Source organism: Sturnira hondurensis, unplaced genomic scaffold, assembly GCF_014824575.4.
Source record: "Sturnira hondurensis isolate 20B ecotype Veracruz unplaced genomic scaffold, ASM1482457v3 Scaffold0008640, whole genome shotgun sequence".
NCBI lineage: Eukaryota > Metazoa > Chordata > Mammalia > Chiroptera > Phyllostomidae > Sturnira > Sturnira hondurensis.
This window is the reverse complement of record NW_028081271.1, coordinates 12,607,903-12,634,235: the sequence shown is the minus strand read 5'-3', so window position 1 is coordinate 12,634,235 and position 26,333 is coordinate 12,607,903. Positions and strand designations below refer to the sequence as shown.

Below are 26,333 nucleotides of genomic sequence, written 5' to 3'. Positions count from 1 at the left end.
TCTAACCCCTAAAGGATTTGTCCATTTGTACGCATTAGGGCTCACTCTTTGGGCAACGGAATTTCATGGGTTTTGTCATGTATTTTAAACATGAATAAACTGTATCATTTTGATATTGTTTTAATACATTATATTTTATAATTCAGTAATTCAATCTCTAATGTAAAGAACAGCGAATCAGTTGCTTAGGTTTGTAAGCCGTTCAGCTGCAGAGCTGGACACCAAACCCAGATGAATGGGACTCCAAAGCCCCCTTCCATCTGCCTCGTCCTTTCCTTTTTTCAAGAATCTTAAACTCTGCATCTTCTCATTTGATAGGGAAAACTTTAGATTTCCTGGGAAGGGTTACTTGCTCTTTCCCATGTATTGGCACAGCACTTCCTAGATAGCAGGTCAAGTTCAGAGAGCAAGTATGAAAGGGTTTGCTTTTAGAATTGCCAACTGCCACTGGCTGAAAATAGCCCACTGACGCAGCTGTGCTGTTTGATAATAGATCAGTGAAAGGCACACAGGCCAGTCAAAGTGGCACATGGGGTGTCACTGATGGTCCATGGGAAAAGCCCATCCCACCAGCCACATTTCTTTCCCTTTGTTTTATTAAATAATATCTTGGATCAGTCGGCACCTATTTGCAATTTCTGCTACTTTAAGTTGCCCCACAACTGCCTGATCCTTCCACGCATCCCTCCCTCGCCACCTCATTAGCCTGCCCTCTCGCCCCGCAGTGTATGATGTACTCAGCGAGGTTTCTCCCCTACCTCTGTCGGTGATGGCTGCTGGCTGTGGGGGCTGAAGGAAGACAGAACTCATGCTGTGGCAAAGGAAGGAAATGAACTTTGCATCAAAAGGTTGATGTCTGAAGAAGAAAATAACTGACTTGTCATAGAAACTCAGCTAAAATTCAAGGTAACATCAATGTGTTTTTCCCTTCCCTGACCTGCCACTCCAACACTTTCTGTAGCAGAGACCGTTAATTGTCTTCCCTTATTGATTCTTCCCCTCTCCCTCGGTAACAGGATTGTTGGATGATGCGAAGCTCATGAGGATCCGGAATAACATCTCTCAGACTCTCTGGAAAACTACTCCAGTTGATAAAGTTGCCTCCTACTGGAGCACTGGTTAACAAGTCAGACACTGCTACGCATGTATACTGGGACTGAACAATTAAATAAATGAGTGGTGGACGGTAGGAGCCAGGTTTCTCATGGTCGGAGCAAGGGAAGGGGGCTAGAATGATCGATGTGATAATGGACTAGAGTTGGGGGCATCTGTATTAACTCATGATTTGCTTAATATAGATACCAATGGATACATATGAAAATGTTTGTTTATATGTAAATACATGGGTTAGTATATACACATGTAGTTCCTTTCTCTTTCAACTGAGAAGCAAAAACACCAAAGTAACTAGGCGCATATCTATCATCCTGATCTTGATTTCTAGTACCATTCTCCAGTGAAAGGAACAGGGCTTCTGAGAGAGATTACTGACTGTAGGTCTAGGGCAGGAAATATGCACAATAAGCCTAGAGGGTTTTATAAAGCCAGAAATTAAGGAAGTGCTAAAAAAAATTCACAATGAAGGAGTATGTCAAAGGGACAAGGAGCCAACAAAGAGAGTTTCCAGCGACCAGAGCTGGAAAAATTTGAGCAAGAAAATAAACAAAGAAGGGCTGATGGGATTATAAATCAAAGTATTTTTTCTAAATCCTTAAACTTGTACTAATTACTCTCCCCTCAAGAAGGCGGACCGTAATTCCCTACTCCTTCAGCGTGAGCAGTACAGAGTGATTCCTTCTGAAGAGCGCAGGTGGAAAGGGGAAAAGAGGCAAAGCCACTGTAAAATTACAGTAGAGAAATCTGACAGGTGTCACCTCGGCCATGTGACTAAGGCTGATGTCAACACTGATAAGTCACACTGACATAGATGCACACACCCTTTGAGACGATGTGATGGAAATGGCATTCTGCCTCTGTGGTCTTCCTCTCAAGAACACTCAACCCCCCAGTCTAATGAAAACCAACCAACCAAACAAAAAAAACCATTAGTCAAATCCCAGTTAAGGGACATTCTACAAAATACCTGACCAGTGCTCCTCAAAACTGTCAAGTTCATTGAGAAGAAAGTCTGGGCACCTGTCCTAGTCCAGTGGAGCCTAAGAAGACATGACAACTAAAAGTAATGTATCTAGGATGGGATGTTGGGACAGGAAAAGGACATTAGATAGAAACTAAGGAAACATGAATAATATAGATGTTGGTTAATGATAATGCATCAGCGCCAATACATTAGTGTATCATTATGTTATTGTAACAAATGTGCCTATTGTACTAATGTAAGATGCTAATAATAGTGGAGATGGAGTGTGGGATATAGGGGAACTCTGTTATCTTTGTAATTTTTCTGTAAATCCAGAACTGCTCTAAAGCAAAGTTTAGTTTTAAAGTGACACTATATGAAAAGTACTTGGCAGATTGTAAACACTCAGTAGGCATGTGTTGACCTGAACTAGTTGTATAATTAACACAATTTCCCAAACTGAGGGAACTCACATTCTGTATAGAAACTCACATCATGGGAATTTCTCCGAATTCGGGTGGAGTTACTTTCACTCTTGAGAGGGAGTACAGAACATGTCTTCAGAAAGAAAACAAACAGCCTTTTTTAAAATAGAAAACATCCAGAGTCTGGACAAAGAGACTTGAACATCAGAGAGGAGGGAGGGACACAGAAGCACGGGCTCCAGTTGAAAGTGACTCACTTCGCAGAAGATAACAGACGTGTGGGGAGCTGACTGATTAGTCACACCACCTGATCTAATTGTGGTTACAAAGCCAAACTGTTTTTAATGGGCAACACCCAGTGAGCCAGACTCAACAGGAGGAATTAAGGGAGTTTTTAATAGGAGTGCTAAATGATGACATTAGCCTCTTGCTTCAGAGAACCCACACCAAAAGCAAGCCCAACAGCCTGGAGCGGAGTCGGGAAAATAAGTCTCTTCAAGAGATTAAATCATCAAGCGACTGTACACCCGAGCCAGTGGTGGGAGGGAGGGGCTCTGGAAGGGCCCGGTGCTGGAAGCAACCAACAAGATAGATGCCAAGGATGAGACATGGAAAGGCATAGGGTTTCTAGTCCTTGCTTTCAGAGAGCTGAATTTCTGCATTTTTTCCCTTGCTGATTTTTAGAAAAGCATTTCTTTTTCAGGATTTCTTTCCTCACTTGTATCTATGCTTCTATGTTGCCTTTGTTACCATTCACAATTAAGCAAGCAAGCCAGCCAAAGCAGTACCAAGTGTGAGACCTTGACAGAAAATGAATGAAAACCGTATGTGGGTATAAATCTCATAATGGCTTTGTTGAGGAGGGATCTGAATTGTTCAATGTAATAGCTAGTGTGATACACAGCAAGGCTGTTTTACTTTCAGCTGTAGGTCTGAGAATGGGTAGAACTTTCAGGCACAAAAGACTAAATTCATTCCCCGGCAAGTGAGTAGCTGATGATGAAAAACATGCGTCCAAAATGAAAGGTGACACATTTTAAGTGAACTGTGTTTATTACTAAGAATCCTTTTGGAGGCAGTTCATGTCACACAAATGGCCACTTTGGTCCTGTATGGTTCTTGTGGCAAATGTGGAAATTTTGATTCATGTGATTGTAGCTCACATTTTTATGGATTGCTAGATTGTAAGGAGTGATCCATGCACTTATTCCCAGTTCTTGTCTCATTGCACCCTTTCCCCTCAGCTCAATTTAACTTAAATCTTAGACATGTAAAACTACATCCTTTTAAGAAATGACCCCAGGATGAAAAAAACCATACAATATTAACAATATTGAGATAGTTGAAAATGGCTGGAATTAAAGAGAAATCTAGAAACCATTATATCCATGGTCCTCTGGCTTGGCCTCCTTCCTGGATTCTGTCCTCAGGTCATGTTGGAAGGGATTCTTCCATCTTGGCTGTGCTTTAGAATCCTCCTTTAGGTCCCAGGGGGTGGAATCCAGCTATCAGTATTTGTAAAGCTTCCCGGTATTTTCAACAGGCAGACAAATTTGAGAATTACTGTCCCTACACATAAGAGTTTTTGATAAAAAATGGGGTTGTGTGATCCTCCTGGCATCCTAAGTTTTGGGATCATACCATTTCTAGTAACATTTGAAAATCAACAGTAAAACTGGACTTTGAGCCCTGACCGGTGTGGCTCAGTTGGTTGAGCATTGTCCCACAAACCAAAAGGTCATTGGTTCAATTCTCTGTCAGGGCACATACCTAAGTTGTAGGCTCAGTCCTTGTCTGGGGCATGTGCAAGAGGCGACTGAGCGATGTTTCTCTCACACCTCAATGTTTCTCTCCTTCTCATTCTTCCCCACCCTCTAAAAATAAACAAATAAAATCTTTCTAAAAAATTAGACTTCGAGAAAATATTTTATAGACACTACATAAAAGGTTTCCCCCACATTTGCAATAAATCTGGGGTGGCTTAATCCATCTTAAAATTAACTAAGGGACAACATTAATGAAAGTAATTAGTAAATTATTTACAGACCATGTATGTCTGCTAAGACAGGAACCTACTTTGTGAATCACTGGATACAGATTGAGGAACAAGTTCCTGACAGAACATTTACAGTCACGGAATTCCAACAATCTGATATCTTAACTGAGAGACTTTCAAATTCAGGAATGGTAAATGCTCGTAATGAGTACAAGATACAGATAAACAACTCTGGGGAGTCAGTTGCGCAAAACAAAATATTTAAAGTTCTTCTCTAAATCTCTCTCTGGTATCGACTCACTCTTTGTTCTTTAAGGATTTAGGTTTTTGGTGTGCTAGTTTTGCCATCTGGATAACGGACTATTAGCATCTGTTTCATGGAGGTATTAAGCGATTATTTATAATGCGCTTTGAAGATGAAAAATACATGTAATTGAATTTCATGCAGATTCTCGTGGTGCTTGCTGGCAATATGACTGAGTTCATTGTTCTAGCTAGAAGTTTGACTCTCTTTAGCCATATGTTCATTTTCAAGTCTTTGTCTGTTCATTGATTCAACAAACACTCAGTTGCAATCTGCCATGTGCCAGGGCCTAGCCTGTGCAGTGGTGAAAGAAATTCCCTGTCTTTATGAAGTATAATCTTGTGTGGGAAACACAACATGCAAACAAACAAATAAACATTTACCAGGTAGTGACGAGGGCTTGGGGAGGAGGTAGATGGGTGGGCAAAGGAATAGAGAGTTAAACAGGGTGGGAGTGGGAGTCCAGTTTAGTTGGGGTGGTTAGAGAGGGTCTCTAGGGGAGATTGCGGAAATAGTGGGGGAAAGAGGTTCCTGAGGTTCCTTCAAACATCTTAGGAGAGAGATTCCCAAACAAAGAGCCAAACGTGAAGTGTGCTCTTGAGCTTCAAGAATAATACCAAGGCTAGCCCTGGCCAGTGTGGCTCAGTGGATTGGGTGCTGGCCTGCGAACCAAGGGGTCGCCAGGTCCATTCCCAGTCAGGGCACATGCCTGGGTTGTGGGCCACAAGTCCCCATTGGGGTGTGTGTGAGGGGCAACCAACCACACAGTGACGTTTCTCTCCCTCTCTTTCTCCCTCCTTTCCCCTCTAAGATAAATAAGTAAAATCTTTAACAAAATAATAATACAAAGGCTTCTACAACTAAGACCAAGTGAGTTTTATTTTAAATTAATATCATTCCGTGCATATGAGTTAAAGTAACGTACCTAGACTCATTTTCCAAGTATATGACATTGGTTTACAGGTCAGCAAAGGAATTCCAAAAATGCAGCCCTGAATATTCTTTCCTCAGTCAAGTATTTTTTGGTACTCATTATTTTCTAGATTGAAAAATACACCACACACAGGTTCACTCTGAGCTTGGATGAGGAAAGTAAATACAGTTAGTATTAACTTTGTGTTGCTGTTTAGGCAGACTCTATGGTGATGCTACACAGCATTTTTTAATCTAGCAAGGTTGCAAAGTAAGAGATGTGACTCCTAAAAAATGACAACATTGCAATGACAGTTAAATGGGAATAATTCCTATTTTCTCTCTGATCTCAAACGAGTAACTAGATTAATTCAGCTGAGAGATCCTTCAAAAGAATGCAGTGAATTCTTTCTAGAAGTTTGCATGTTACAGACTAGTATACTGAACAAAGAAAGCATTAAATGTTTGTCATCAAAATAATAAGAAAAAGTTGTTAAAAATATTGAATACTTCAGATGAACATAAAAGAATAAATATGAATATAATGGATAATACATTTTGATTTTAAAAATCTACAATCTACAATTTGGTTTCATTTAACAGGTTAACGGCAATACATGTTTACAGCTTTGTTCTTTTATTCTTTCTCTTTCTAAATTTAATCAGCTCACAGCCAGAATTGTTCCCTCTATACCAGAATGACAAATACATCATTTTATCTGTAAATATTTCATGTCTCTCTAAAAAGATACTGTCTTTGAAAAAAAGAACAATACTTTCTTTATCTAGTCAGTGTTCAAATTTCTCTGTTGTCTCATAATTTTTACTTTCAAAAATTGTGGTAAAATATACATAACATAAAATGTACCATTTTAATCATTTTCAAGCATCCAGTTTAGTGGCATTAATATATTCACGTTGTTGTACAACCATCGCCATCATTTGTCTTGAGAAGTTTTTCATCTTCCCAAACTGAAGCTCCGTACCTGTTAACTCTCGATTCGTCCCCGCTTCCGCCCTGAGTAAGTATGACGACCACCATCTGAGTGTCAGCATGTCTGGATGTGGCTGCTCCAGGGACCTCGTGGAAGCTGACTCACGTAGTGTCTGTCCTTTTGGATGTCTGTCCCATCCCTGGGATGGGCTGGCTTTGCACAGCACGATGTCTTCAAGGTTTATCCACGTTGTAGTATCTATCTGCACTCTGTTTCTTTTCAAGGCCAAACAATATTTTGTTTATGTATACACCACGTTTTCTTTATCCAGTTGTTTTACAATTCTTTTTAACTTTTTTATTTCAGCCTTGATTCAAAAATCCACTTAATTGTTTGGAGGCAAAGCTGCACCTAAAACACGTGGTATTTTTCAAAACTGAAATAGTGGTATTTTTCAAAACCCAAAGAGATGAGAAATGTTAGAATCAAATGACAGGATTTAAACCCTTTTTGTAAGACCTTTATAGGAGCTCTAACAATTCAAAGTTAACCACTTTAAAAATAAAAAGAAACCGCTCTTCACAGTTACAGGGCCAGGCTGTGGTTTTGTTAGTAGAGCTGGTGTCTGTCAGAGGGAAGGACATCCTTGCCCAGGGCCTAGAACCAGTGAGGCTGGCTCCGGGTGCCCAGATTGATGGGTCAGGAGGAGGACAGCGCCCTGGCATGCTGATTCAGTGCCTCTGGCAAAGACGCTGCCGGGGCTGGTTCCCAGACAGAATTCCCCAAAGCACCTGAAGTCAGATTGCAGGCGAACAAGAGGCTGTGTGTCATTACCCAGTCACTTCAGTGCAGTCTCTGGAAAGAGTGAGCAAATTTCAGAAGGACTGATGTGAACAGACAATTTGATGATTGAGGTCAAGCAGGAAATGAAAATCTGAAGAATTGGAATTTATTATAGTTATTGTATCTTGTTTATTGATGGGGTTGGGGTCTTGGAATTATGGTTCTATGACTTTCCCCAACTTCTGTTCTACCTACTCTTTAAAAACATAAAGTCAGAATCAGGATCATATAATGGTAATACTGTGTACAGACATTCTTAACATACATTAACTTTTAAATATTTTAGTTAGATCAACTAAACTAGTACATCGTATCTAATTTCACATAATGTCATGATTTCCATCACTGCTGTGAAATATACCAGATGGTTGACTATTTTACTGTTTCCTGCATTTTGTGTGTGTATACATGTACAACCCTCTGCAAAGCTCCTTGTAAATGAGAAAGGAAATAATAATATTCATTGCCCTGGCCTTACCAATGGGAGTCTGGTTTTACCAATTTGAAGTCTGAGTAAACCTAACCTTACAAAGTCCTTTAATAAGGTAAAAACACTGTCCAAGATATACATAAATCAGAATATTAATGTTGAATGATATTTAAAGATTGTGCATTTCAGGAGGCCATAATTTCTGTGGATTCATGATTTAAGAACCTGATGTAAACTATGATCTTCCTTCCAGAAAAAACAATGCATATAAGTAATTTTGCCTATAATTTCATATGTTCATGGACTTTCTGAAGCCTGTTGTAGATTTCAAATTCAACATCACATGTAATTCAATTCCTTCCTTTTCTGGTTGATGGAATTGAGAATCATGAAGGCTATGTAACATGCCCATAGCCACAGAGTGTGGTATGGGAGAAAGTTCACTCTAGTTGCAAAATGATTTTTGTTATCCCTTTATGAAACTTCTAAAGAGGAGCTCACCTAAGTGAGATAATTAATGGGAGAGGCCCTATTGTCCTAAATGCATTTCCCTACCCAGCATCTCACAGTGCCTTAGATTCTCACAGGTGAGGTCTTCTGGTAGCGTATCTGTGTTAATGGGAACAGATCACTGTTCCATGCAAATGCCAGGTAAAGGCAAACTGGAGTATGATATAGGTCACTAGACCCAATTCTTTCTTCAGGAATTCTCCTTTGGGGCTCTTGGCCTCCTTACCTGCTGTTGACCTTGATGGCTTTATGCATTTGCCTACTTTTTTGAGAGGAACTCAGCAGAACAGTGAGGAGGGGGTAGAGAAATCTGGTGTTAAAAAAGGGGGATGGGGCAGAAAGCTCTCTCTAGCAAGATTAAAATTCAGCAGGGGCAGCATTTTCAGAAGTTCATCTGGTTCAGATACTATTGCAGCCTGAAGTGAGAGCTCTCGAAATGTTCTATATTGTAATGCTGGGCAACTATAACCTCAGCATTGTGGGAGTGTATTTAAAAGTCCTCAATCGTATGAGTCCCGCTCAGTTACCTTGGAGAAACTTGCATGTGCTGGATAAGGGTTGTGTTGAGGCCCAGAAGGAAGTTCGGACTGATATTCCAGAAAAGACAGGGATTTTCTTATGGGCATATTTACTCCCAAACAAATCAACAATTACAATACAGAAATATAGCATTAAATATAGCAAGTGCCTTTGTGATTGTTTGAACAAAATATATGTAATTTTATACATGAATTTCTTTTGAATTATAATGTATTATAATGATAAAGATAAAACTTATCATAGAAAATCTGGAAAACGGGGAAAATTGTAATTCCAGCAGAGAAAGGTGACAACCACTGACAATTTGAGGCATATATTTTTGTTTTTTTTATGAATATACATTTAAACACACGCACATATATACACACCCTTATGTATGTATCTATAATAAAAGAAGGTCGGGAATTAAATGAAAAAACTGTATCTTGATGTTTTCAACAAATGTTACTACATAGGTGTTTTTTACAGTTATTAGATTTTCTTGGCAAACAATTTCTAACAGTTACAGATTCTATAATATGTGCACTCCAACAGTTACTGACCATCACTCTGTTCTTGGGAATCCAGGGCGTTTTCAGTTGTCTGCCCTAAATACCCTCCTGTGTGGGTCTCTATTTCTCTATTATTAGAGCTGCGCCCCCCCCCCCCCCCCCCGGCCCAGAGGAGTAGCACATTTCTTTAGGATTTTGCTGCTTATCATTAAATGCCCTACACAGAGGCGTGCCAAGACATCCCTGCTTAATACCTGGGAGCACCCTCCCCCTTCTCCTGTTGACACTGTACATTGAAAATTTTTTTCCTTTTTCTTTTTATTGTAACTATGTTAGGTTACAGATGCTAACTAAACTTTTTGCAGTCATTCACAATATATGTAAGCCAAACCATTACGCTGGTCACCTTAAACTTAAATAGAGATATATGTCAGTTGTACCTGAATATAAATGGAAAAAATAAAATTTGGCAGTTATATAAAAATATCTATGCTGGTGTGATGCGCTAACGTAGTATCCTGTTTTAATGTGCATTGCTTTGATTCCTCTTGAGATTAGACTATTTTTATATATTTGTTGTCTATCTGTATTTCTTCTATTGTAAATTGTTTTCCTTGCTGTTTTTTTAAAATCGTGGTACTTATCATTTGCACACTGATTTGTAGGGATTCCTTGTATAACTTAAGTACACACCCTATGTTGTGTGCATTGAAAATATTTCCCCTGTCATTTTCTTTCACTTCTGATGGCACTTTCCCCCCTAATGTATCATGAAATGTCGCTTGTGCCATTTGCGCTGAATTGCTTCACAGTGGGGCGGGCCTCAGCACCCTCATCTGGTGGGATCGGCGGAGGGTTCTGGGTGTTACAGCTGAAGTTCTGGAGCTGAACACCTATGGCTTCAGCACCTCCGGTGTCTCCCAGATGGTCCCATTCTAATCGCTCAGACTGTACACACCAATGTGAGTTTCTACATGGTTATAATACAGATTCTGGTTGCTTTTGTTTGTGTCTTTTTAGATGCCTTTTAGACTGACTTTGAGCATTCTTAGGTGGCTGGCTACGATCAGAAAGGCCTCTGGTACACGATTGCATTCTAGCTGTGCTTCTCTATCTGCTTTTGGCTAGGCAGCCTTGGCCCGAAGCCTTTCTTCCTTGATCTCATTGCACTTCCGTGAAAGGCTGTAAAAACTGAACACACTTTAACACATTCTCCTTTGTTTCCAGGACCACCCACTTCTCACCCCATCTGCCTTGACATACCCAGTTTCTTTGAAGGTCCTTGTGAACTCACTTCCAGATAAAATTTCTATGCTAAGATTTTTTTTTTTTAATTTCAAAGAAGAGAAACCAACTCAAGAGTGCTCTAGCCAAGCAGAGGATTTATTATAAATCTTTGGGGCAGGGAACGTAGCTAAGACTCAAGAACACCAGGCAAGAAACCAAAATGTTCTTGGAAACCCAAGAAGCATGTTACCACTCTCATATCTGCTATCATTTCATATCTGCCCTCCCCCACCCCCCTCGGTGAACTGGGTTTTCTCTGCTCCCAAGTTCCTGTGGTAATCTGGAGATGGCTGCTCACGGTTTTGAATTTAACATATGAAGCCTGTAGAAAGACTGACGTTCTTAGTCTCGGTCCTAAAGGGTAACAGAATATGCCTCTCTGGCATAAGGATTATTTTGAGCCTAAGGGCAACTAAGAGGAAGCAGATATAAGAAAAACACACTACTTTCCCCTTATTTGCCTAAAAGCAAGACACAAATTTTTAAAGGTGTCTCTACTCTGTTCTCTACCAGAAAAGACAAAATTTAATCCCTGGAGAGATTTTCAGACCCTTGTCAATGAATGGAGAAGGTAGTAACTTAAATGTGCATAACGTGCCCCTCCAATACTGCATGACTGACCTCCCGTACACATTTCTTAGGTTGTCAGCTGAAATTGCTATGTAAGTCAGAGTTCTAATCATTCATTTTCCCCTGGTTATCTCCCATGTATACTTGAGGTGTGTGTATTAATAAACCTCTCTTCGTTTTTCTCTTGTGGATCTATCTTTTCTTTACAGGAATCTTAGCCAAGAGCTGAGAAGGTTAGAGGGCAATTTTTCTTTCCCTACCATCCCAAATCTAAAATTCGAAGATAGGAACTTTGGCCCAGTTTCATTAAGTGCCTGCGTTGGGTCTAATGAACTGAGAGTAAGAGTGTGGGGTTGCATTGTGCAAATGGCTGTCGGGAGCCCACTGCGGCGGCAGAGGCCAGGAGGCAGTTAAAGAGGCTGTTGTGAATTTGCATGGATACAAACAAATCAGGCATCGTAGTCACTGTATTTTTAAGAATCATGCCCTATAACTTCTATCACAGATTTAGTATTATAGATCAGGAAATTTAAAAATAAACTAAAAGTATAAATTTGAAGGATATCGTCTGCAAGAAAGGAAATACTGAAATTTAAGGACCCCCCGCCCCCACTGAGGGTTTAGGCCTAGTTAAATTCAGATGGTTTGCAGAGGCAAAGCCTTTGACATAATGATGACAAGCAGTAGGGGTAGATGATTGTGTCAGACTCAGCACGGGACCTGATAGCAGCAGAATGCTACCCACGGCATGACCGTAGGAGTTCAAGACCAGCCTCTTCAAAATATGCTGCTTTGGCATATTGATTGCTTTGAACTACAGGCATTTAAAAAACAGCAAATGTGGGGAGAGACTTTTCTCAGCTCTCCTTATCTGCCTGAAGATTCTGCAAAAGAAACACAATTGCCATAGGTCCCCTCCCCAGGAGTGTCATCAACCAGGGAGGACTGACTCATGTCAGGAGAAGGACTAGAAATTGATGCCACACCCAGACACACATTGTCACAAACTGTCACTGTCCCGCTGCCCAGGTATTCTTATCAGGGCCCATTCATCTCCTCAAAGATCATTCACTCTCCCAGAAGAGGCCCTCATGCTCTCTCCCCCTGCCGCTAGAGAGAGGGTATTTAACCTGGCTTCTAAGTCACCTTGGGGAACTAGTCAGTTTCCCTGGGTTATGTACATTAATAAACTTGTATTCGTTTTTCTCTTGCTGGTCTGTCTTTCATTAGAGAGGTCTTAGCCAAGAATTCAGAAGGGTAGAGGGACAATCATTTTTCCTCTCCTACAAACCTAAATTCCAAGTTGGAAGACTCATAATTTTTCCAGTTTACTTTGGGACATATTTTCATTTAATTTGTACATCATGTTGAACTTGTTTTTTTAAAATGTATTTAAAGAGCCAAAGGAATTGAGCATGGGCCTGCGAACCAGACGATTGCGGTTCGATTCCCGGTCAGGGCACATGCCTGGGTTGCAGGCCAGTTCCCGGCAGGGGAGAGTTCCCAGCAGGGGATGCATGAGAAGCAACCGTACATTGATGTTTCTCTTCCTGTCTCCTTCCCTTCCCCTCTAAAGATAAATAAATAAAATATTTTTTAAAAAATCACTAAAAAAAAAAAAGAGCCAAAGGAAAGGAAAAGAATAATAAATCTAATATCCTGTGCCAGAACAACACCCAAACTCCTAATATACAAACATGGCATTGTTCGTTTTAAACATGTAAATTAAGTGCTAAGGTAATTGAATGAAAGAACAACCACACCCATGGAACAGTGGTACCTTACAGAGGAAGGGAAGGGAAGGGCTTCCTCAAATTGTTTTGAACACCTGAGGAGCCGCTGTAGTTGGGGAACAAAGGAGCAAGCCCAGGAGCCTGCTGGCTACTTTATCTTGACATCTATTAAGTCCACCCTGAGAATTTCTTTTTTCATGTGTCAGAATTTTTTTTAAAGATTTTATTTATTTATTTACCTTTAGAGGGGAAGGAGAGAGGGAGAGAAATATCAATGTATGGTTGCCTCTCGTGAGTCCCCTGCAGGGAACTGACCTGCAACCCAGGCGTGTGCCCTGACTAGGAATCGAACTGCGATCGTGGTTCGCAGGCCTGTGCTCAATCCACGGAGCTACACCAGCCAGGGCCATGTGTCAGAATTTTGAAATAGAATTTTTCTAACTTACGAGAGGATCATAGCTTTTGAATACTGTCCTCATTAATATCAGACTACTGCCTTTTTTTTTTTTTTTTACATAAAGCCCTGATGATTAAAACAGAGTCAGAAGCTTTCTCAAGTAGTCTCGTCATCAGGCACCGAGCACAGGGCCTTTTGTAAACATTAGATGAATTTATCATGAAGTCAGGACCAACCGTGGCCCTTAAATAAGAGCACACCATAGCCCCTGACCATCTCAAGCTGTCTCACTATTTCACAGGATGGAGCAAGGTAGGTAGGGAGTCAGGTTTTATCGTTCCATTCTACAGAAAACTTAACAGAAACTTTTCTTTTTTGGCACAAGAGTAGTAAATACCAGGAAGAACATAAATGGTCACTTGGGCTTTCCTGTCTTTTAATAAATACATGGCTTTATTATAAGACCAATAATCAAAGTTATAGTTTCTTGGGAGGACTTCGCATTTTTTGATGCTATGCTGTGCTTTGTGATAAGTGTTATATGATGTCACTAAAGACTTTTTTTTATTTTAGAAATTATTCAAGATTTTGTTTTTAGGTTAGAAAAGATACAGTAACCCTGGATCACTTATTTAAAAGCTCATGGTTACCACTTTTTGACCCAGTGATCCCACTTCTGGGAATTTATCAAAAAAACACAAAAAACAGTAATCTGAAAGAAAATAAGCACCCTATGTTTATTGCAGTTTTGTTTACAATTGCCAAGATATGGAAGCAGCCCAAGTGTCTGTCAGTAGATGAGTGGATAAAACAACTATGGGAGATGTACACACTAGAATACTACTCAGTTGTGAGAAAGAAGAAAATTTTACCCATTGTGTGAGCATGGATAGACCTGGAGAGTATTATGCTAAGTGAAATAAGCCAGTCAGAGAAAGACAAATACCATATGATTTCACTCAAACGTGGTATCTAATGAACACACTGAACTAACAAGCACAACAGAGACAGACTCAGAGAGCAAGCTGACCCTTATGGGGGAGTGTTTACGGGGTGGAGGGATCTAGCAAAAAGGAAAAAGGACTCATGGACATGGACAACGGTATGGTGGTTGCTGGGGGTTAAATGGTAATGGAAAAATACAATAAAAATTAAAAACTTTTCCAAAAAGCTCACGGTTCCCTAAATTTGTTTTTTAAACAATGGGATATAATTTTCAAAACTGTGCAGACATAAGGAAGGTCTTAAACCATTTATCTGACCACCCCCAAATCTCATGAGCAAACACAACATTTCAGACGAGAGACGGAAACTCCACGGCCAGCATAGCGCAGTTTATACCGCACACGCCACCCTCAGAGGGCGCGACCTCCTGAACCACAGCACTGCGGTGCAGAGCGGCCTGGTCTGCTGGCTCAGTGCCTGCTCTGTCTTGCACAGAGACACACCACGGGGGTGGCGGCTCCCTGTCCATGGCTTATCTCCAGCATTAGGCGCAAAGTGGGAGGGGGGGGACCCTCTCTGGTCCATCCTCTCTAGTCCCTCCTGAACTTGCGTCATCTCAGAATGCCCAGTGTGCTATAGTTAGCTCCGTTTGTCATAACTATTTCCCAGATGTTTCTCATTTCTCTTTCACTGGAATGATTTTCCTTCTTTTTCTCAGGGGAAAAAAACATTTTTGCACCAGGATTAGGGTGGTGATTGGTCAGGGGTAAGGTGTATATGTGTGTGGGGGGCGGGGGGCAAGTTCTGGAATTCTAGGTGACATTGCAGCCAATCAGAGAAATAGGCTGGATCCTGTGTAGCTTCAGCTGAAAGTCCTTCTAACAGATGCTAAAAATACATTGCAGTTTATTTTCCTCAGTGGGGAGCATGTGCGTTCCCTCTTGACCTGGAAACACAAAGAGATCCAATGTTAAATTTCAACGCTGCCTATTCCAAGATAAATTTGCTTTCCGTGCAGCGAGAGAAAGAAAAAAAAAACAACAACAGACATATTGGTACAATTTTGCCTCTGCTCTCGGGGGAGGGGGTCAGCATCTCGAACACATTTTTTATACTCCCTGTTGTTAGTTAAGTGACCACTCTCAGGCTTCATAGCCAACGCTGATAGGAGCTGGCTCTCATTCAGATCAGACTGTGAATTCACGGCAGATTTATTCAACTTCAGGGAGGAAGGATGAAGAAAGCTTTCCCTCCCCGCCCCCTACACAAAAGATGTATTATTTGTACCTAATCTTAGCTGGATATTTTAGTCTTTTATCTACTCTTTTTAAAAATGTTCTTGTCAAAAGACAGGATCTGCAATGCCCTCTAATGGAAATACAGATTTTTATGGACACTTGTATTTAATCTTTTCTCTTTAAAAAAAGCACACGAAGAAACAAATCAAGCACAATTTATCTACAGACGGCAGAGAAATGCTGCTCCCTGCTGTAACATTTAGTAACAGATGTTAAACTCAGTTCTTGCAGTTTGGGGATACTATTTATTTAGAGCTTTGGGTTGTCCGATAAGACATTCTTCAACGCCTTTTGCAAGAGCAAAGTTCACTTGCTGCTGAAGGCACGCCATCATCCAGGCTCTCCAGCTGGTCCCACCTCTCTCGGGCTTCACATACACAATCAGCTGACCGTGAACTTAGACCCATTCCCCTCCACCCCCACCCACCCCCAACAAATAGCATGGTGATTAAAACCTGAGCTTTGGACTCTGCCTTGTTTTGAGTCTGGATTCTGCCACTCAGTAGCTCTGTCTTCACTTTTCTCCATCTGTGAAACCAGGACAATAATGGAAAGTGCTATTCAAGGCTGTCGTGGAGATGAAAAGCATATAGTACAATGCCTGAGTGCATAGGACACTTTTAGTAGATGTTAGCCATTATTACTGGTGATTATTCTTAGACACCTCAGCCGTTCCTAATGTCAAGAGTTTAGATGACATGACCTTGAAGATCCCCTGCCACCAAACTATGTCAACTCGGGTTTTATTTCTAACCCTTTTCTTTGGAACAAGCCTGAAACCTTTTAAAAAGCTGCACCTTCCTTCCCCTTGATTTCCTCCACTTTTATTTTCAACAAAGTCAAGCCAAAAAAGGGTGTGGCCTGCTTAGAATCATGGAGATGAGAAAGTTTCCAAGGGAAGTTGCTTAACATTTTCAATGATGGGAGGCCAAGGAAGGAAAAAGGGTGAGTGGACCCCCTTTTAGAGAGCAGTGTGCTGCCATGGTGGGGATGGAAACCGGATCACTGGGCCCAAGGAGGGAACCAGTGGAGACAAACCAGACTGGCCCCAGACCACTTATGTAAGATATTTGGCAGAGAAAGGAAGTAAGGCAATAAGATAGTAGCTAAAGAGTTAGCAAGGTCAAGAAAAAACATCCATCAGGATGGAGGAGAGTAGAGCAAAAGAAATCTGGGATGAAAGCTTCCTTGGAGCTTGTTGCTAGTCTACCAAGGGGTGAGAGCAGAGTAGCTCTGCCGCCTGACCCGTCTGGGCTGTTACCGACAGATGTTTAAATGGAAGGCTCCCACCCAGAATGCCCAGGAGCCTCCCCTCTAGCTTTCGACATCTTTAAAGACCTAGCTCAAGACCCAACCTCTTCACACGTGTTCTCCCGCCCCCCCTAGATGACTTGTGCCCTAGCAGAGGGTCTACACTTTGGGAGAGAGCCAGTGTGTGTGGAATATTACTAAAACGAAAATGGTCTCAGAGTCAGAAAAGCAGGATAAATGGAAAGATTTGGGAAAGAGTATAGATTAGGTCCATAGCACTGAATAAATATCCAAGGCAAGAAAATGTCAAATAATCAGAGTCCCTCTTCTCTAAACTGAGATGATTTGTGTGTGTGTGTGTGTGCGTGCGTGCACATGTGTGTATGCTTTTACAGAAACCCTGACGGGCGCAGGGCCACCCCTACATTTGCAGGGCCAGGGCCAGGCTACAAACGAAGGCCCATACACTGTATGCTTAAATGTTTAAATGTGCTACATTAGGCTAATGAATGTGGTTCACCCAGGCCCCTCTCGACCTAACCTGGGCTCCATCCAGCAAAGTAAGGTACCTGTGGGCACAGAGGGACAGTCAAACTCCATCCACACCCCAGAGGCCTGGAATGCTCACTTCACTCCTGAATGGCTATGAAAGACTGCCCCACCTTCCACAAGCAGGCTTGAAGCTGTTTGTACAGGGATTCCAGTGTCCTTAATATCAAGCATGTTCAACAAGGCTGAGGGGACTGGTCCATTGTGCCCTGGCCCATCAGAAACCTTAACACAAGGGGTGGGGTGAGGCAAGAGGAGGCCCAGGTTAAGTGCCCAGGGCAGGATCCTTCTTGTCTGGGTTGAAGAGCCATGCTGGACACATTTTTTTCTCCAGGAGGTTTATTTGTTATTTTGTGATTGCATTCTCCTGATCTGACTTTCAAAGGGCTTCGTACAACACTGTTACAACAAGGCTTCCCACAATGTTGGCTGCAACAGCACACAGCAAGCCAAGGGGCTTAAAAAGTGTTTCTGCTGAGCAAACTCATTCACACCAGGCTTTGGTGCTTCAGAGAGGGTTTTGTGTGGTCCTAGCCAGCTCTCCTCATCAGATAAAGCAAATTACCCACTATCTCCTGGCAAAGGAAGAGAGCAATTTCCAGACATTTCAAATGGAAGTGTAATTTTCTGATGGCTTCCAAAGGGAAACAGTTTAGTCCAGGTTATTTAGATCTAATCCAAACCACTTTGGGACTTCAATTCAGCCATTTAAGGTAGGAAGCTTATGCCTTCTCCAGTCTCCTTCCACAGGCTAGGTTCAGATTTGAGTTAGAAGGAGCTGAAGGGTGGAGACTCGGGGTCTGACGATAAAGGTGATGCGTTCAGGGGAATAACTCCACCTGAGGAATTGGCATACCTGACTCTACTCTTTACCTGGCCAGGAAGTTGCTTAATGTATTGTATTGGGCCTGTTTCCTCCTCTGAAACAAAAAGGGCCAGCATAGGTGACTTAGGATTTTTCTTGTGATGGAAGGCCAGGGGGCCCTAGGGCAATTTGATCTCCCACTAAGTCGTTTGGGTGAACACAGCTCAGCTTTCCTTGGGGTCACACCCACCTTTTGTCTCTAGGACCCACCTGTGGGAGGGAGCATGCTCTGGCTAAAGTAGGTAGAGCGGGACTTGATAACCATCATCACCGGGGTAGATTTCCAGCCAACACGTTCAGTTGCTCTCTTTGAAGAGACAAACTATTACTATAAAATACCTGCAGGATACGGGTTCTGTGTGGGGGCTAGCCATAATGTGTTAAGGGGTGGATTTAAGCAATTAGATACAGTTTTGTATCTCTGGAAAGTATCTGCTTCACTATTAAGTAATCTGGAGGCAGCGATGGAGGTGATACCTGGAGATTACATATGTTTTAAGGCTCTGGTAAATTCTGAAGAAATTATTTACTGAGCGTAGATGTGACCTCAAGGAGGAAAATAGCAACCTTGTAAGTGAGCGCTGGACTGTGAATTCTGCCTCAAACAGCTGCCATTTTCTTGAGCCTACAGCATAACAAATCCTGCAGTTTGGGGAGACGGTATTTGTTTCACAGAGTTGCAGTGAGGACAGAACAATGTCCCCACCCTGCGCCCCCATCCCTGTTCCACCCCCAATTAGGCCTGCTCAGAGCCTTCCCCGGGGGCGCTGAGACCGTGTCTCAGCTGGTGTGGCACAGAATAGGGCCCCAGTAAATATTTATCAAATGAATGAATGGTTGCCTGCATTTCTCCTTTTGTGTAGTTATTAGCTCCTACAATGAAACCCAGGCCCCCGAATTCTGTCAGCTTCACTGCGGCGTGGACGTAGGGTGAGTGGAAGGGGAAGGGGATACAGAAGATTAAGGGAAGACAGCGAAGCTGGCACCCCAGGAAAGAAAAGAAATCCCTAGAGGCGTAGGGTCAACAAAGAGGAGCCCAACCCAGAGGGCCCGGGGGCCTCCGGCCCACTCCCCGCGCGCCTCCCGCCGATCGCCGTCTACCTCCCGGGCCCGCACCCGGCCAGTCGCCCCAAGCCCGGCACCCGGCGTCCGCCCCCGGGGCGGCGCCCGCAACACGCGGGGCCTCCGCCGGTCACGTGGGGGCCGTTCCGCCGGGCGGCGCTGCAGCTTCCAGATCGCGACCTGCCAGAGCCGGGGACGCGGCGCTCGCGCTCCCTCCCGGGCCCCGGGACCCAGAGACAAGGAGGCGCCGCCGCCCCCTCCTCCCGACTGCACCCCGGCCCTGCGCTCGCAACATGCCCGCCGCCGCGCCGAGCGCCGCCGTCCTCCGGGAGCTGGCGGAGGCGACGCCGCCGCGGGCCGCGGAGCCGCGGCTGCAAGGGTAGCGGGCCGGAGTCGGCACGGAGGCGCCGCGAGGCGGGCGGAGCGGGAGGAGGAGCAGCGGGCACCCTCCGCGGCTCGGCGGGCGGCTGCCCTGCAGTCCCGGCGCGCCCATGGCCCGGGAGGAAGGAGAATGCGATCGGCACCCCGCGCCGGCCGCCGCCGCCACCCCCCGCGCCGCGGACTCGGCGCCCCCCGGAGCTGCTCACGTCGCCGCCGGTCCCCAGCTGCGGGCGCCGGGCCGCCGGCTGCGCTAGGACCCACAGCCGCCGGTCGCCGAGGCGTGCCGGAGAGGGAGGAGCGAGAGGGACTGGGAGACCGGCCCGCGCCCGGGCGCAGCTCGGCATGTAGCTGTGGGCTCCCGCGCCCGCGCGAGGGTGTCGGCCCGGGGCCCCGCCATGGCTGGGAAGGACGGTGGGAACCTGAAGACGGTGAGGCTTTGGCGGGACGCCGCCCTGCGTGCCAGGAAGCTGCGGGGCAACCTGCGCCAGCTCACCCTCAGCGCGGCCGGGAGCTGCCCTGGGGATGCGGCCGACCAGATCGACTCCCCCGATGCCCCCCAGCTCGTGCTGCCGGCTAACATTGGAGACATCGAGGTGCTGAATCTGGGGAACAACGGCCTGGAGGAGGTGCCCGACGGGTTGGGGTCGGCGCTGGGCAGCCTGCGCGTCCTGGTCCTGCGCAGGAACCGCTTTGCCCGGCTGCCCCCGGCGGTGGCCGAGTTGGGCCACCACCTCACGGAGCTGGACTTGAGCCACAACCGGCTGACCCTCCTGGGCGCCGAGGTGGTGAGCAGCCTGCGCGAGCTACGCAAACTCAACCTCAGCCACAACCAGCTGCCCGCCCTGCCCGACCAACTGGGCGCTCTGGCCCACCTGGAGGAGCTGGATGTCAGCTTTAACCGGCTGGCGCACCTGCCCGACTCTCTCTCCTGCCTCTGTCGCCTGCGCACGCTCGACGTGGACCACAACCAGCTCACTGCTTTTCCTCACCAGCTGCTGCAGTTGGCGGCGCTGGAGGAACTGGACGTGTCCAGCAACCGGCTGCGGGGCCTACCTGAGGATATCAGTGCCCTGCGTGCCCTGAAGATCCTCTGGCTGAGTGGGGCCGAGCTTGGCACCCTGCCCGACGGCTTCTGTGAGCTGGCCAGCCTGGAGAGCCTCATGCTGGACAACAACGGGCTGCAGGCTCTGCCCCCCCAGTTCAGCCGTCTGCAGCGGCTCAAAATGCTCAACCTCTCCTCCAACCTCTTTGAGGAGTTCCCTGCCGCTCTGTTGCCCCTGGCTGGTCTGGAAGAGCTCTACCTGAGTCGCAACCAGCTCACCGCAGTGCCCTCCCTGATCTCGGGCCTGGGACGGCTGCTCACCCTGTGGCTGGATAACAACCGGATCCGATACCTGCCGGACTCCATTGTAGAGCTGAGTGGCTTGGAGGAGCTCGTGCTGCAGGGGAACCAGATCGCTGTGCTGCCCGACAACTTTGGCCAGCTCTCCCGGGTGGGCCTGTGGAAGATCAAGGACAATCCACTGATCCAGCCCCCCTACGAGGTCTGTATGAAGGGGATCCCCTATATCGCAGCCTACCAGAAGGAGCTGGCCCATTCCCAGCCCGCGGTGCAGCCCCGCCTCAAGCTGCTCCTGATGGGCCACAAAGCTGCAGGGAAGACCTTGCTCCGGCACTGCCTCACCGAGGACAGAGTGGAGGCAGGTGAAGGAGGGGACCAGGACAAGAGCTACCCACCTTCACCTCCTCCTGTGAGCAAGGGCATAGAGGTGACCAGCTGGACAGCCGACGCTGCCCGGGGCCTGCGGTTCATCGTGTATGACTTAGCTGGAGATGAAAGTTACGAGGTGATCCAGCCCTTCTTCCTCTCTCCAGGGGCCCTTTATGTGTTGGTGGTGAACTTGGCCACCTATGAGCCCCTGCGATTTCCTACCACAGTGGGCTCCTTCTTGCACCGGGTCGGGGCCCGGGTGCCTCACGCTGTGGTGTGCATTGTGGGCACGCATGCAGACCTGTGTGGCGAGCGTGAGCTGGAGGAGAAGTGTCTGGACATCCACCGCCAGATCGCCCTGCAGGAGAAGCACGATGCTGAGGGGCTGAGCCGTCTGGCCCAGGTGGTGGACGAGGCGCTGGCCCGGGACTTCGAGCTGCGCGCGGCCAGCCCCCACGCAGCCTACTATGGTGTTTCAGACAAGAACCTTCGGCGGCGCAAGGCCCACTTCCAGTACCTGCTCAACCACAGGCTGCAGATCCTCTCCCCCGTGTTGCCTGTGAGCTGCCGGGACCCTCGCCAGTTACGCCGCCTGCGGGATAAGCTGCTGTCGGTGGCTGAGCACCGGGACATCTTCCCCAACTTGCACAGAGTACTGCCTCGCTCCTGGCAGGTGCTGGAGGAGCTGCATTTCCAGCCCCCTCAGGCGCAACGGCTGTGGCTGAGCTGGTGGGACTCGGCTCGCCTGGGCCTGCAGGCAGGGCTGACGGAGGACCGGCTGCAGAGCGCCCTGTCCTACCTGCACGAGAGCGGCAAGCTGCTCTACTTTGAGGACAGCCCGGCCCTCAAGGAACACGTCTTCCACAACCTCACCCGCCTCATCGACATCCTCAATGTCTTTTTCCAGAGGGATCCTTCCTTGTTGCTGCATAAGCTGCTCCTAGGGACCAACGGAGAGGGCGAGGGCGAGGGCGAGGGTGAAAACTCCCTCGTGATGGCGCTGCCCACGCCCAGCCGGGACCTGCTCCCTGCCACTCAGCTCCATCATTACGTGGAGGGCTTTCTGCTTCATGGGCTCTTGCCGGCCCACGTCATTCGGTTGCTGCTTAAGCCTCACGTCCAGGCCCAGCAGGATTTGCAGCTGTTGCTGGAGCTGCTGGAGAAGATGGGACTCTGCTACTGCCTCAATAAACCCAAGGGCAAGCCTTTGAACGGGTCCACGGCCTGGTACAAGTTCCCGTGCTATGTGCAGAACGAGGTGCCCCACGCAGAGGCCTGGATTAACGGGACCAACCTGGCGGGGCAGTCTTTTGTGGCTGAGCAATTGCAGATCGAGTACAGTTTTCCCTTCACCTTTCCACCTGGGCTGTTCGCACGCTACAGCGTCCAGATCAACAGCCATGTGGTGCACAGGTCAGACGGGAAACTTCAGATCTTTGCCTACAGAGGGAAGGTCCCTGTGGTGGTGAGTTACAGACCTGCCAAGGGGGTCCTGCAGCCAGACACGCTGTCCATCGCCAGCCACGCGTCATTACCAAATATATGGACGGCATGGCAAGCCATCACCCCCTTGGTGGAGGAACTGAATGTCCTCCTTCAGGAATGGCCTGGACTGCACTACACTGTGCACATCCTCTGTTCTAAGTGCCTTAAGAGAGGGTCCCCCAACCCGCATGCTTTCCCAGGTGAGTGCAGAGCAGGAAGCAGCTCTTCCGTGCTGTGATTTAAGAGGCATCTGTTTAAAAAAAAAGATTTTTGTTTCTCATTTGTAAGATCATTTGCTGAACCTCACAGGCTTCCCAGGAAGGCCTCTCCAGGTAAAAATACAGGGGATGTTTGGGGACTAGCAAAAGGCAGTAACCACGCAAGCAGTAGGAAATACAGGCCCCTGCCTCGTACTCTCCTGCAAGGAAGATTCAGACTTCCAGAGTGAGTTCTAGCCAAAAAAACATTTGGATCTCCTCCCCCCCCACCCCACCCAATTTTGCCCATCTTTCGTGGGAGGAAACTTCAGATGGTCGAACAGAAGATGGTGTGTGATGTTAGTCTCTTGCTGAGCTTGGGCTATGATGCTTATTAGACCCATCGCGAAGGGTTTGAGATGCTTTGAGTTTGACATGCCTATTGTAGTCTTTTTGTTTGTTTAAATTCAGAGTATGGTCATAAAGTAAAACTTCTTGCTCACTTTTCTTAAGAAACTTCAGAGAAGAATGTTTCATCACCGGGTTTGGATTAGTGAAGACAGTGCAGCTGGTGTTAGTAATGGATTAGTAAAGACAGAACTTTCAAGTCTCACTCATGACTAAGCTCTGGGGTCACTGTTTTACTCACCACACTTGTGGGCACGAAGGACGGGCAAGATCTCTGAGGGGACTTTCCTCGGGTATTTCCAGGCAATTTGGTGCCTCACAGATGCCTTAAGGTTTGCTTTCTTGGTGCTAGCGAGCTCCAGCACTCATTGTCTGGGACTTTTGAGCCTGGTTCACTGGAATCCTGAGTCCCTGTTCTGTGTCCGCGTCCCATGTGGAAAGGCATTCATTGGAGCAATTCTTTCCACAAGTCCGATATTTGTGGAGTTGGCTCAGGGAACAGCATTCCGAGTGTCCTGAGGACAAGCCTCATGATGCTATCGTTGCCAGTGTCTCCCCTCAGTCCCCCACCCACAGGTGGGAGTAAAGAAACGGAAGACGGGGCGCCACGGCGATCTTTGTCCCCGTCTGAATGCAGCTCGTCCCAGTATCAGCGAGGAATCAGACACCCATATTTCCGAAGGTAACATCTTCCCGTTGCCCTCGATCTAGGCCGAGTTTAATTCTTCAGCTTGAAAAAGGCCACCGTATTCAGTTACCAGCCAACTGGGCTGCCCATTCTGTACCACGATCTGGTGGTGCCTTGTCACAGTCTGAGACTTGGTAGGCGCTTCTGTTCGTGTTGTATTTGCCACTGTATTTTCTTCACGAAAGCAGACACGTTTTTATCGTGTTACTGCATTGAATAAAAGGGTTGAGAGTTGCATATTCAGAGTGGCTGGTTGAAGGAGCTACCTAAAGGCGATTCTTAATCCAGATGGAACATTGATGAAGCTGATATTATTAACAACAAAGAGGAAAACGTAGGTTATTAAGCAAGTAAAGATCTGTGCAGAGAAATGCCAAGAACTTTGAAGAATAAACAGTGAGGTTGGAATTATTTTTCCCTGACCTCAACTGTTTATTTTTTTTTAAGAGTCGTACATTCCACAAACAAGTCCATTCTTTTGTTCTCGTTGGACCTATTTGCCTGTCAGAGGAGGCGCACCTAGTTTGCAGTCTAGGCTCTGTCCAGGGAAGAGGTGACTTATTTTCAATGTAACAAATGCATACATGGTTGACAATGGTAAAATTATCTTATATATTGAGTTGGAATAAAGCATCAGGTGTTTTGATAACAGACGCTGTACAGTTCTGTTTTATTTGTGGTCGGAGAAAGAAGGTATCTTTTTGCTTTGTTTAGGATTTTCTTCTAAAAGTAGCAGCGAGTGCAAAAGCTATACAAAAAGATATGTGAATAGTTCCTTCTTCACACTGATACAAGGGGAAAAAACTGCATTTTTCTCGTTCATATTTTTCAGTGATAGCCCTCATTTGCTATTATTTGCACATTTCTGAAAGACTTGGGAACAGCTAAAATAATTTAAAAATTAGAAAGTGATGTAGGAATGTTGGGTGTTTAGTTAGTTAGGGCATACATTTTAAATATGTTCATCTAGTCCCTATATTATTAAAATACAGAGTCTGGCACAAATAATGCCCCATTTTTATTACAAAATCTTTTATTAAATCCTAAGCATGTAATTCTGTAATGTAACAATATCACACTCAAGCACACCATGTGACATTTTAGGTGACATGTTCAAATTGAAAGTATAAATTATGACACCCATATTATTACCCTACCAACCACACTTAAGCAGGTGTTACTTCTGCTGGACCCTGGATATTTTAAGTTGGCAGAAACCTTTGATCTGTCGGTAACTTTTTAAGAAGTTACAAAGACAAGTTACTTTTTAGAAACATCAAAAAATTGGATACTTAGTTCTACGTTTTATTAAAGTGTCAAGTTCCCCTGTTAGCTAACAATTTTGATACAATATGAAAAACTGGAATTTAACTTCTCTTTCACTTTTGAGACACGGAGAGTAAAAAGCAAATTACTGGCTCTCTTGATTTTGTGCAGAAGAAATGCAAAGTTGAACTCATACCTTTAAACCCTATTTGGTGGGAAGTCCATGGCGGCCCTGTCGCTGCCAACAGGACCTTGAGCCTAACCTGGGCCAAGGGAAGTGTAGTGCTAGAATGTTCCTTTTGGATTTTGATTAATGGAAGAAATGCCATGTTTTAGAAAATCCTCAGCTGATGACCACTTGGTTTTTAAAGTTCTTGTAAAAAAAAAGATCTGATTATATTGTCAGAGAGATTGTCGATTTGTTTCATCTCAGACAAATGGGTTGAGTGACGGGAGATGCGTTTGGAAATTCGGACAAGGCCTGTAATGAGCCTAAAGGTCAGGTGTGTGAGTCTTCTCCTGCTTTCTGCCCGAACTGACCATACTGCCGGCACCCAACAGCCAGGCTTCCCTCCACCGGCCTTGTTTGGGTGTTCTGGAGTAAGTCTTCTTGTGCGATATTTATTTATGCTTCTGTTCGTTTCCACCAGATTAGCATCAAAACCAGAAAGGCCAAAAGCTCCTGAGGTTGGATATGTGGGTTATTGAGTAAGCTGTGGCGGCTAGGCCAGAGGCCTGCAGTGAGGTTTTAGTACTTTGCTTGTCCACTGGAGC

The 26,333-nt window shown here is 45.4% G+C and overlaps 1 protein-coding gene across 2 annotated transcripts in view; it reads left to right on the top strand.

Annotated features, from left to right (window-relative positions):
- Positions 1-20,174: 20,174 nt before the first annotated feature.
- The window catches only part of MFHAS1 (multifunctional ROCO family signaling regulator 1), a 67,207-nt gene continuing 61,048 nt past the window's right edge, over positions 20,175-26,333 (top strand). For both annotated transcript variants that reach the window (XR_005067777.1, XM_037055288.1), the window contains exon 1: positions 20,175-23,200. Coding sequence is in view for 1 of the 2 variants with exons in the window: in XM_037055288.1 (XP_036911183.1) it covers positions 20,200-23,200 (3,001 nt within the window). In the remaining variant the exon portion in view is untranslated. The remainder of the gene's footprint in view (positions 23,201-26,333) is intronic.